At 33.7% G+C, this 12,901-nt stretch overlaps 2 protein-coding genes across 3 annotated transcripts in view; one reads left to right on the top strand and one right to left on the bottom strand.

Annotated features, from left to right (window-relative positions):
• The first annotated feature begins 1,412 nt into the window (after window positions 1–1,412).
• LOC100177108 (ABC transporter G family member 14-like) overlaps window positions 1,413–12,901 on the top strand; it is a 17,494-nt gene continuing 6,005 nt past the window's right edge. For both annotated transcript variants that reach the window (XM_018812676.2, XM_002120841.5), the window contains exons 1-6: window positions 1,413–1,642; window positions 4,454–4,623; window positions 5,545–5,650; window positions 5,952–6,052; window positions 9,386–9,502; window positions 10,622–10,763. In XM_018812676.2, coding sequence (XP_018668221.1) covers window positions 1,432–1,642; window positions 4,454–4,623; window positions 5,545–5,650; window positions 5,952–6,052; window positions 9,386–9,502; window positions 10,622–10,763 — 847 coding nt within the window. In that variant the 5' untranslated portion in view covers window positions 1,413–1,431. The remainder of the gene's footprint in view (window positions 1,643–4,453; window positions 4,624–5,544; window positions 5,651–5,951; window positions 6,053–9,385; window positions 9,503–10,621; window positions 10,764–12,901) is intronic.
• On the bottom strand, window positions 11,634–12,863 carry LOC108949637 (endoplasmic reticulum mannosyl-oligosaccharide 1,2-alpha-mannosidase-like). The gene is made up of 3 exons (XM_018812677.2): window positions 12,710–12,863; window positions 12,146–12,337; window positions 11,634–11,836 (listed from the first exon to the last, which is right to left on the bottom strand). Exons 1-3 carry the CDS (start codon window positions 12,821–12,823, stop codon window positions 11,651–11,653), a joined length of 492 nt encoding a protein of 163 aa, XP_018668222.1. The 5' UTR covers window positions 12,824–12,863; the 3' UTR covers window positions 11,634–11,650.

The raw sequence follows: 12,901 nt of genomic DNA, 5'->3' as shown, positions 1-12,901 counted from the left end.
TATTTAACTTGATACGCTGTGTATTCAAGGCTTACAGTGGTTTAAATGCATTATGCTCTTTTTGACACCATTTTCTTTAAAACTCGTTTGCCATATGCGTCTATACGTGATAACATATGGTCGCTGTAAGTATGTCAAAGGCCATGACGTGTGTGTGCGTGTGCGTGTGTGTGCGTGTTCGACAGTGACGTATGTCCGCGTGTATGTGTTTAAAATCACGCATTTCTTTGCATGGACGTTCGTGAGTAATATAAACAAAATGCTTGCCCTTACAGGCGAAAAAAATGTTTTGTTATTCTAGGAATGCGCTTTAATAGGCAGCTGTGTATTTATTTAACCGGTAATGTGTTTTAAAGATTAAACGGCTATTTCCTGTTATTTAGCCATACGATACGGTGGTACTTTAATTAAAGTAAATTATAATCTAAATACCAAAATGCGTGGTTTGTATATACACTTCCGTATTGAAACGTGGGCCAGGATATTTCTTTGTTTGTATTTTAGCGCGTCATTCTGCTACGGTATGTCAATAGTTTCCAACAGAAAGTGGTTCAAACGGACTTTACCCATTTTGTTTAATATAGGCGTTTTTAGGTTCTTAGAAACAGTGTATTTAAATAGCGATAAAAATACTTCTAATAAAACAATCGCGGCTCGCGTGTTTCTTTAGTCAGCAAATTCTCCACCGGAAGAATGACTGTGCATGTTATTGTTTTATGACGTCATAAACTTTCTCTCTGTTGCGCAATAATAGATGAAAGACGAAACCGCGGTTTAGAAAAACGCGAAACGAGATAAAGTACCCGGTGATTTAACAAGGTGTAATTACTAAAACGTGAACTTAGCCGGATAGCGCTTTTATTGCGTCATAATTGCTCAACAAAACACCTACTGTTGCTTGTAGAAATAAAAACGTTTTCCGTCGAATTTAGAACAAAGTATTTTACCCACTTAATCGAAACGCGATATTTGTATGTGACGCAACAATAACCTGAGTTACGAAACATAGGAATAGGTTTAATTTGTTTTTAATTTGATCTGCGGTACTATCTTTAACGAATAATTAAAATTAAGTTATGTTCGCGAAATAATACGTTGATTTTAGTATTAGTTACATTTTCTTGCCTTTTATTAGGTTCAGTTTGATCTTCGCTACTGTATTTAAGGAAATAACTAAAATTTAGTTATTTTCGTTATTAGTTAATTTATCGGTGCTAGTGAAGAATCTTCCCCCCCCCCACCTTATTTGCTAACCACTAACCCCTAGGTTAGGTGGTTAGGTGTTGATGGTTAGGGGTTTAGTGGTTATAGGAGTTAGTAGTTAGTGGTTATAAGGGTTAGGGGTTAGCAAATAAGGTGGGGGGGGAGATTCTTCACCAGCACCAATTTATCTTACGTTTTCTTTGTTTTAGGAAAACTAAAAACCAGCTAATGGCGGAAGAGGTTTTGTTAGCAAAGAAAAATGGTTCCATATCAAACGGGACAGCTAAGTCTAGTTTTGGGCAAGGGAATCGTCAAACTCAACCAGGGTTGGAGCTAAGGTTCCGGAATCTTCAGTTCAAGATAAAAGACAAACAGATCTTATACGATGTCAGTGGGACGGGACACCCAGGAAAAGTGCTTGCTATCATGGGGCCAAGCGGTACGTGGGGTTGGTTATAATATCTAAATAGTTTCAAATATTGGCACTGAATAAGATCTGCTCCCAACTTTATTTGACACCCAGTGAAAATGCTGGCTATTATGGGAAAGTGTGGTAGTTTTTTTGTTTCTTTTTAGGTTTTATTATTTTAATTCCCTTTCAGGCTATTATTTTCACACGAGTTAATTTGGGGTTGATTTGGCGCTAGTGAAGAATCCGGCCCCGCAATATTTGCCAACCCCTAAATGTAACAACCAGCCATCAACCTCTAAACGATAGCTTGTGCCCCCTGACCAATAACTCCCAACCACCAGCCTATATAACACATCTGTAATGTACCGGTGAATTCTTTACTTGTGCGAAGTCCCATGCAAGTTGTTATTTTCAATACGAGTTGATTTTACTGATTTTATCTCGCGTAAATGCAGATATAGATATAATTTGATCTTTGGTACAGTAATTAATTAGATAAATGATACTCATGGTTTGTAAATAATACTTTATATTACATTTACATTCATACACAGTGAGACACAATATTAATTAAGTAAAATCATATTATCCATTGTTCACAATAATGTTAATTGTTTAACCATAATGGTAGTTGTGTTTTGAATGTTATTTCCGGGAGGTTGAGATTATCGGATCTCTATGGCCGAAATTTCATGGAAAATAAATGTTATCTCTATGTGGTAAAACACAATTTACCGGGTAGCGATAAAATCTTTAAAACACCAGAATTTCCCGCATAGTCCAGTTAAAGATCTAGAACAGAAACTGCTCATAACGGCTATTGTGTTCATATAAGTGATGTCATAACAGCTGTTGTATTCTACTTTGAAACAAATCCCCATATATAAATTCCATCTTGATAAAAAAATTGTAAACCGCAACTATTTGTGTGACACAGATTAAAAAATATACGTTCAAAATGCAACCGGTCTAATTTTAATGCAAAAATAAGTTGAAATAACTTTTTATCAAATAAAATAGTTAAAAAAATATCATAATTTACAAATAAAACACAAAATAAATTTCATTAGGATACAGTAATTAATTGTAAACATAAATAACGTCTGTTACATAAAAACATTAAATGTAACTGTTACAATTTCTCCTAACAATTTCCCTTTGTGTTACAATTTCCCCTTCTCCTTTTTCTGTTACGCTTTCCCTTTGTAATTCAATAAAAAGTCTTTAAAAATTACCAAATATTTCTCAAATATAAATACTGTTAAGATGAAACTCTCTAAAAAATACTATAAGGATAATTAAACAATAAACATCAACCATTTCTGTTACATAAAAGCTCATGATGCAACAATTCCAATTGTAATTTAATAATAACTTTTTATGAAGTTACAATTATAATTATTGAATATAAATACTTGTATTGAATATCGCTGCATTAGAACATTAATTTTTGTTTCGTATAACCAGCCAAAATGTTCAATTTTAATTCAATAAAAACTCTTTATCAACGTTTTTCAAAATTGTAATTGTCAAATATAAATTGATTTTTTTTATAAAAACACCACATTAAAACAATATATATTTTTAATTTCTGTTGCATATAAAAGGGTAAAACAAGTAAATCCGTTTGTAATTCGATACGAATTTTATCAAAGTAACAATTCGAATTCTCGAATATAAATTGAGTTCCGCTTCAAAGCAAACATCCAATTCACTATGAGGTCACAGCAGGCCATTATTATCGAACGCGAGTCCGTGGGTTTGTCCGGGTTCATGTAACGACCACTTTAGAACAAAGTCAACTAAATGCCGTGATATAAATACACGGTACTACTAGAATAACAAGAGGACAAATCTAATACATATAATTATGTGTTTTAACTGTAACCGTGTTTTAACAAACGTTGTTTTGTCGATATATACTGTCTCTTGGTTTAAATGTTTTGTTTTTTCGCTATCAAAATTTAAGAAACATAAAGTTATTATTATTATTATTATTATTATACTATTAGAATATATGAGGATAAATCTAACTTACAAATATTTGTGGGAGAAACCCAGCTTTTGTAAATGCGGAAAATACATGGTACTACTAAAATAACATGAGGAAATCTAAATTACAAATATTCATTGGCGTCATTCTACCTACTTCACCTTGTGACATGCTACATGCATACATGGTACTATTAGAATAACAGCAGATAAGAGCAAATCTAAATTACAAACAATTGTTGTTGTAAAAATATATATATATAATATATATATATTATTCATTTTAACCATGTAGCATTTTTGAACTTAAATACATGATGCTGCTAGAATAAATGCAGATGACAAACCTAATACACATAATTATGTGAATATGTTTTTAACTGTAAGCGTGTTTTAACAACTATTTCTAGCGTTGCTATATCCTGTCTTTTCAATTTAATCGTTTTTTTTTTTTTTTCGCTATCGTAATTTAAGAAACATAAAAGTTATTATTATTATTATTATTAAAATATATGAGGATAGACCTACAAATATTTGTGGAAGAAACCAGCTTTTGCCACCACATACTTTACACCAATCAGCTGATTTTTTATAAATACTTCGGCCAATGCGTAATTTCCTGCTTTAATTTAATCATTCCTTTCTCTTCACGCACTCTAGAAAAACAACTCTTCTACTACAATTCCACATATTTTATAAGAATTTCACATAAAATATATATCTATTTTAATTTTATATATATATATATATATCTATTTTTTTTATAAAATTTCCACATATTTTATAAAATTTCAACCAAAGTTATAAGTTGTCTATTTTCAACTCTTTCTTTTCCTTTCTTTCCAGGATCGGGCAAGACCACTCTTCTGAACGTCCTCGGGGGCCGGATCAAATGTTCACGTTGCCAGGCAACAATAGGGGGGCAGCCCCTCACTAAGAGGACTCGTCGTAACATCAGTTATGTTCTCCAACAAGATATTTTCTTTCCCAATCTTACATTACAACAAACACTCATGGTAGGTTCTTTGTGAGGTCATAGTATTGATTGTGGTTTAATATTGATGGTTGTGACATTTGTATTGATACCAAATATCCTGTATTCCTGTATAGCATACACAAAAGGCTGTTTTTTGCATAAAAGTATATTTTTCAAACTAGTGATCACTAATGGGTTGTTTCAATAGTATTTAGTAATTATATTCCCTATATAACATGCATTAAAAATAAGAAAGGCTATTTTTTTGGTGTTTTTCAATCCAGTGATTACTAATGGGTTGTTCATATTTTAGCAAGCTGATTAGTGTCCAACGTAGTAGTTAGAGTATGTCTGAGTTGTCTCTAATCCAGGAAAACCAGGTTTAAATCCTTGGACAAGACACTTAACTATAATTGCCGGCACTTTATCCCAGTGGTCACTAATGGGTTGTCTAAATTGTCGGTTATACATAATTACTATCAGCCACAAAGTTACATACGTTGTAACTTGTAAGCGGGCAAGAGTTGTATGAAACAGAACAACCGTTGTTATAATGACTCTACTACTGTAGTTGCCCCGCCATGTGAAGATAAATAAGTTACATTAATTTATCTCTTTTAATTCTGACCGCAGATTTGTTTTTTATGAAATAAATTTAAAAATCTTATTTATGCTCGCATGGAGGGGTAACGACAGTTGTTATACCACAGGTGTTCTGTTTCATACACCTCCTGTACAGTTATGAAGTATGTAGCTTTAAAGGTGATTGCTTTTATATGACTGACAATTTGAAGAACCCATTAGAAACAATGGGTCGCTGCAATCACCATTTTTTGGAGACTCTTGCAAACTTTATAACCTAAAACACTGTAGTAAAAATAAACAACATAATACCACTGGCCCAAATTGGCAATTTATGGTTGTTTTTTTAACATAATAACCAAGTAAATTGTTCCTTTAGTTTGCGGCCCAACTCCGGCTTCCTGAGAGCTTAACGACGCACGACAAGAAAGAGATCGTTGAAGGATTAATCGACCAACTGGATATGAGAAAATGCACAAAAACAAGTGAGTTGTTGTTGTTGTAAAGGTCTGGAGTTTATTTAACTTCCTCCTGTAGTGTGGTATGTGGGGGGCATGAGGTTTAGGCCAGAGTTGCATACGAACTGTAGTTTTGTTTCTAATTCCATTTTCTTTGTTTTATAATTATCCTGTCTTCCCTTCTCTATTCAAAGAGATAAATGAATTCTGTTATCTATACGACTAAAAGGCTGACCTGAAATCTAGGCCAGAATTGACCCAATATCTTAAATCCCATAGTGCGATGAAAATAGATAGAAATCTAATATCTGGTCAAATCTTTGTTTAGTTATCGGAGATAATATGAACCGTGGTTTATCCGGTGGTGAAAAGAAGAGGGCAAACATTGCTAACGAGCTTCTTACGGATCCTGCTGTCTTACTACTTGATGTGAGTTGTTGTGATTTTGAATAAATGTAAATTATTTATCTACGCGCGGCGGGGCAACATGGGTGTTCTGTTTCAGACACATAGTTATTCGTTTCTGCTTACAAATTACCACGTGTGTAACTATCTTCGCATGGCGGGGTAATGACAGTCGTAATAACATGGGTGTTCTGTTTTATAAATGTCATGTCAGCCTAAAAATTACCACGTATGTAACTTATTTATTCTCGCAAAGCGGGCAATGACAGTCGTTATAACACGGGTGTTCTGTTTCATGCACCTCATGCTCGTATTCGAGTTACCACGTATGTAACCTATTTATCCTCGCAAAGCGGGCAATGACAGTCGTTATAACACGGGTGTTCTGTTTCATGCACCTCATGCTCGTATTCGAGTTACCACGTATGTAACCTATTTATCCTCGCAAAGCGGGCAATGACAGTCGTTATAACATGGGTGTTCTGTTTCATACACCGCATGCCCACTTACAAGTTACCACGTATGTAACTTTGTGGGTAATTGTTTTAATTTATTGCTAACAATTTAAACAACTCATCAGTGAACAATAGGTTGCAGCAATTGCCGATTTTGCAGCCACTTGAGTGTCAGTGTTGCAAAGTTAACTATTACACTGTGGCATGCAATATGCAAATGCTGCGTAAACAAAATGTCGCCACTGGTTTAAACTGTTAGTATATTGTGGCTGAAGCACTTACCACAGACCTTAAGTTTCTTGTGGCAAAATATGGCATTTATAAAGTTAAAATAACTGGCCTCTAGATCTACTTTTCTTATCGTCATATTGTGTGCGGGAAGTCCTAACTTGTTAAACGAAAAAAGCAGAGACACATTAGCAAAATATCAAAGCTACTTCAAAGAGCTAATTTTTATAACAATTATGTTTGCTGAAGTAGGCATAGGTATATCTAAACTTAAAAAATTAATAGCCGCAGTCTGTCCAAAATCTACACACAAACATTGTCAAAACTAAATAAACAAAGTTGTAACAAAAAATTCTAATTAACATAGTTTTTATTTTATTGCGAATTTGTGTTTTTTGCAACCATGTCGTAGGATTTTTCATTAGAAACAGGTGTGTTTCATAATTCCATTTAAAACCTGACAAACAATACAATGACAAAACAATTCCCATTATCAAAGGTGGAGCGGTAACAATGTATTAGAAATCGTGCATAAATAACGTGTTTGCCCCAGGCATTATTACTTTATATAGACATTTGCTTAGACTTTTCTAGATGAAACCTTAGATTAGCGATCATTACAATTAGTAATCGGAAATTATTAAACCGACAACGCAGGTTCTTTGAAGTAATTATCTTTTTAGAAGATAGTGCGATTTTATTATTTTTTGGCTTTTTTAACTTTTTAGTTTTACAAAGTGTCAACAAAACAATAACCAAACAAAACAATAAAGTTAGTTGATTATATAACAATAACCATGAATTGGTTGCACCACTTTTCACAGGTGTTTATATAAGTTAAGTTGTATTTGTTAAATGTTAAATTGCATTTAGATTTAAAAAAAAATATTTTAAATTGCAAAAATTTAAATATCAAAAAGTTAAATTGCAAAATTTTTAATGGCAAAAAGTTGAATTGCATTTGTGAAATTGCATTTTTGTGTTATTTAAGTTAAAACTTACACACCCAATACCACACATATATAGCTTTACACCACACACTGTAGAGTTACACCACACTGTAGAGATAGAGCTTTAGATTAATCTCCCATAAGATGTCTCTTATCTGTAAAATAAACATAACTGTCAACACCTTATGCTCACTTCTTTATTTAGCCATCTGCTGCCAGCCTGCTTTCCTACCCTTTTGTATTACAGTGGTTTATAATGCCTCTTGAATGTTAATGTAAAAGTTTGACCCTTTTACTGTATGCATTCAAAAAGCTGTTACTGGGCTGCTATTTAATTCGGTAATGTCCTATGCTACAGTGGTTCATAATCCATTTGAATTTGATTTAATTTAAAGTAAGCAATAAAAAATTGTCTGCAATGTCTGCAAAAAAAATCATTTTACTGTATGCATTCAAAACTTGTTGCTGGGCAACTATATGATTTAGTTAGATCACACACTGACTACAACGGTACTTGATTATTTTTTAATTTATTGTATGCCTACAAAAAGGTGTGTACAGTTTAGTTGGAAATTAGGTTGAAAACTTTGCTATTACTTTATGCTTATTGAATGGAAGTCCACAAAATATGTATATGCATATATATGATAGACCAATAGATATAAATATATATATTTAAATGTTTGTTTTTCCTAAAATTAAAAAAAATCGATTACAGTAGCGAAGATTTAAAAATATTTTAAACGAAAAGACAAGATATAGCGACAAAACAACAGTTGTTAAAACACACTTACGGTTAAAAACATATTTACATTTAGTTGGAAGAAAATAAGCGTGGTCGCTACACTTAGCGGACATACGAGCCGTTTATTTTAATTAAGTTAAAATTCTAATAGAAACAAAAGTGTGCGTAAAGACACGATATTAATATATTCTTAACTTTTTAACCCTTAAAATGATTAGCAATCGCTGTTTTAGCATAAAGTTACAATAAGTTATAAATGGGAATCACCGGCATAGCGCAAAGTTACATCCCGACTTAACAATGAATTATATATTTCCCCTTGGTCGCACTCAAGTAAACAAATACATAATTGTTGTTTATCTCTGAAATTTTGTGTGAACAGTGAACAGTAGTTTCAAAACATGTTAAATGGAGCTAATTTTTATAACAATTATGTTTGCTGAAGTAGGCATAGGTGTATCTAAACTTAAAAAAATTAATAGCCACAGTCTGTCTAAAATCTACACACAAACATTGTCAAAACTAAATAAACAAAGTTGTAACAAAAAATTCTAATTAACATAGTTTTTATTTTTTTGCGAATTTGTGTTTTTTGCAACCATGTCGTAGGATTTTTCATTAGAAACAGGTGTGTTTCATAATTCCATTTTTACGACTTAACAATGAGTTATATAATCCCCCCCTCCTCAAAGCAAAACAATGAACGTCCTTAACTGAACTCTCTCGCCCAAGATTATTCTTTCCTTCCTCTCAGAGATATCATATTAAACAATATGCGTTCGAATCCAAACAAATCGTTGCTGATAATAATTTATCGCCACAAGATGTTTTGAATGCCAATTTCAAACCTTAAATATATATATATATAATTACGCAATAGCGATAGGCAAATAACACGTGACAGTAATTACCAAATACTGAATGTGACCGACTAAGTTTGAGTCGCTACAATATAATAAACATGGAAATCTTATTACAGGAGCCTACCTCAGGTTTGGACAGCAGTACAGCGTTTGCGTTGACACTTTCGCTCAAGAAATACGCTGTACAAAGCGGCAAAACAGTTATGATGACGATTCATCAACCAAGTGCACAGGTTTGTACCTTTATAAACCAGTGTTTCACAACAATTTTCTATTTTTACAATAAACCAGTGTTTCCTAATGTTTTTCTTTTTACCATAAGCCAGTGTTTCCCAATATTTTTATTTTTGACTATAAGCCAGTGTTTCCCAATATTTTTATTTTTGACTATAAGCCAGTGTTTCCCAATATTTTTGACTATAAGCCAGTGTTTCCCAATATTTTTATTTTTGACTATAAGCCAGTGTTTCCCAATATTTTTATTTTTGACTATAAGCCAGTGTTTCCCAATATTTTTGACTATAAGCCAGTGTTTCCCAATATTTTTATTTTTGACTATAAGCCAGTGTTTCCCAATATTTTTCTAATATTTCCATTTGCATATGTTAAAAAAGCTTTACAAATAAAAAATGTCTTGTTTTTAAGACACTAAACGGCTTAATAAAAGTACCACTGTACCACATAAAGTTGTGAGCGCATGTTTCCTTGGACAAGACACTTTATATCAATCAATGATGAAGCGACCTAAAAAAGTGTCAAAACATCGGTCCTTTTAGAATAAATTAATAAATTTTGCATTAAAAAGATCCCTTTCAGAGTTATAAATGGCTGGCACCAATAACATATACATAAAGGTCATGTCTGACGCCTCCCCACCAAAAATAAACTCACTCGCAAGTTGTGGTTTAGGTATTTTCATTTTCCATTTAAACGACAACCAGGGAATTTTTGTCGGAAAAGAAACAGAACTGGTTGTTTGTGATGTCATACCAACTAGTTGTCATACTTGTTTAGCATTGATTATTTGTAATAATTACTCATTATTACTTAACAATAATTCTTATTTTAAATTTCAGAAAACTTAAAATTTTAAAAAAAAACATTTAAATATTTGAACACTTTTAACTCCTTATATTTTTACTTTATTTTTTTTAAATTTTGTGTTTTATTCAGGAAACAATTTATATATATAAATAAATTATAATAAACATATAAATTTAATAATATTATATAAATTAAAATTATATTTATATTCTACCTGATACAAACAAAGTGCTATGCGAAGCGCTATAATAAATTCCTAATTAATTAAACTGATGTTAAGCACTAATATACACCCCTTTAATTTTCAGATGTTTTTCCAGTTTGACACAGTGTTACTCCTTAGCGGGGGAAAAGTTGCTTATTATGGGGCTCCCAATGATGTACTTAAAGATTTCAGTGATATGGGATATGCATGCGACACTACGCATTATAACCCTGCCGATTTTATCCGTAAGTTACAGATTCCATATTATTTTTATTGGTGCATTGTTGTGTAAACTACTTCCCAGGTCTTAGGTGTGCTCACTATGGAATAGAATCTATATTATTATTTTTATTATGTTGAGTATAGGGGTTCTATGTCTTAGGTGGGCCTCACTAAAGACCTCACCCTTATAGAATAGAATCTCTATTGTTAAGTGTATATAAACTGCCTCAGTGGGGTTTAGATGGTAGCACCCTGGGTGTTGGGATAATAGACCTACATCCCAGGTCTCAGGTGTGCCTCACTGAAGACCTCACTCTTATAGAATAGAATCTCTATTATTGAGTGTCTATAAACTGCCTAAGTGGGGTCTAGATGGTAGCACCCTGGGTGTTGAGGTAATAGACCTACATCCCAGGTCTCAGGTGTGTCTCACTGAAGACCTCACCCTTATAGAATAGAATCTCTATTATTGAGTGTCTATAAACTGCCCAAGTGGGGTCTAGATAGTAGCACCCTGGGTGTTGAGGTAATAGACCTACATCCCAGGTCTCAGGTGTGTCTCACTGAAGACCTCACCCTTATAGAATAGAATCTCTATTATTGAGTGTCCATAAACTGCCTCAGTGGGGTCCAGATGGTAGCACCCTGGGTGTTGGGGTAATAGACCTACATCCCAGGTCTCAGGTGTGTCTCACTGAAGACCTCACCCTTATAGAATAGAATCTCTATTATTGAGTGTCCATAAACTGCCTCAGTGGGGTCTAGATGGTAGCACCCTGGGTGTTGGGGTAATAGACCTACATTCCAGGTCTCAGGTGTGCCTCACCGAAGACCTCACCCTTATATAATAGCACCTTCGGTAATATGGAATAAACCATACGAGTTATATCAACACTGTAAACTGCAACCACTACACTACACAAACCTGTATCCATTGTTTAAGTAGATATTCATAATAACTATCGGCGCGAGCACCCACAGTTAGCGTACCCCCCGGTCTAAACAACCCCGTATTTGCGTTCACCCACATCGGGATCAAACCATCTTTCTTTCCGTTCAACGAAGCTATATGGGAAGATACCCGGTCAACCGCGTCCTGGGGTAAAAGGGGTTAGTAAGCAACAAATTTTTTTTAATTTACCGTATAACGCACAGTTGTAATTGCTGGTTCTTTTGTTTAGGGGAGTTCAATCAATCAGGGCACGAAAAAAGTTGTTTTTAACGAAAAGGGGGGTTTTATTATGGTAATTGGGATGTTGGGAGGTTACCCATATATAACTATACCTATATTAAATATATTTACAAGAATATAATGTGTGAGTATCAAGATATAATAACCAAATTATAAATATACGGTTATGTTTCATTTCCATAAAAACCTGGGTTAAAATCGCTAACAACAAACCTTGTACTTGGGGTTCCCGGTGATAAAAGATAAATCGCGGAACTCGATTTGGATCGTAGTCACTTCGGACACTGTGCTATCGGGACCCCATTTAGGGGCGTGTGTGTTCCCTGTTTTAAGGTTGACATCAGAGTAAGGAACGGCTGATACGGATCGTGATAAAGCTGGTAGGAGACGTTCACCAATGTCTATCTGTTAAGTGAATAAAGTTACCATTGTATTAGTTGGTGGTGATCTTTCCCTATCTCGTGTGCATTTATATTCCACCTCAACTGCCTTTTTCTATCTTTCTCAACATGGAGCTGAGCTGTGAGGATGTGGCAATAAACCAAACTACAACCTTTATATTGTCTATTGTTTGAACAAGGCTTATTGTGATGGAATAAACAATATTGTTGCAAGCGTTTGAATATTTGAACTTTCTCTTAATTGCAATATGAGCAAACTCTCACTTGAATCTCACTTCCCATGGCATGCCTCACCATAGGACTTTAGTTCTCACTCATATATAAAGTAGGCATAAACTTTTCACATTATTAAAATATTAACCACTGCCAAACTTACAGCTTTAACTTTATATATTTCATCCTTGGTAAGATGGTAAGCACTCAGCATTGAACCCAACACCCGTATCGTGCATTCAAACAAGTTCACGTCAGTATCTTTGTTGAAGTCCATCGTGTTGGCTATCCAGTCTCGTGCAGCAAAGTATTCTGCCATAATTAGTATTGTGATGTCATAATAATGGTTATGACT

Source organism: Ciona intestinalis, chromosome 7, assembly GCF_000224145.3.
Source record: "Ciona intestinalis chromosome 7, KH, whole genome shotgun sequence".
NCBI lineage: Eukaryota > Metazoa > Chordata > Ascidiacea > Phlebobranchia > Cionidae > Ciona > Ciona intestinalis.
This window is presented reverse-complemented; position numbering and strand designations above follow the sequence as displayed.

Coding starts and splice junctions, on each gene's coding strand:
- LOC108949637 (XM_018812677.2), bottom strand. CDS start 12,823: ATGGACTTCAACAAAGATACTGACGTGAACTTGTTTGAATGCACGATA. Junction 12,338..12,709: donor AAATATATAAAGTTAAAGCT/GTAAGTTTGGCA, acceptor TTCACTTAACAG/ATAGACATTGGTGAACGTCT. Junction 11,837..12,145: donor CCGGGAACCCCAAGTACAAG/GTTTGTTGTTAG, acceptor CTTTTACCCCAG/GACGCGGTTGACCGGGTATC.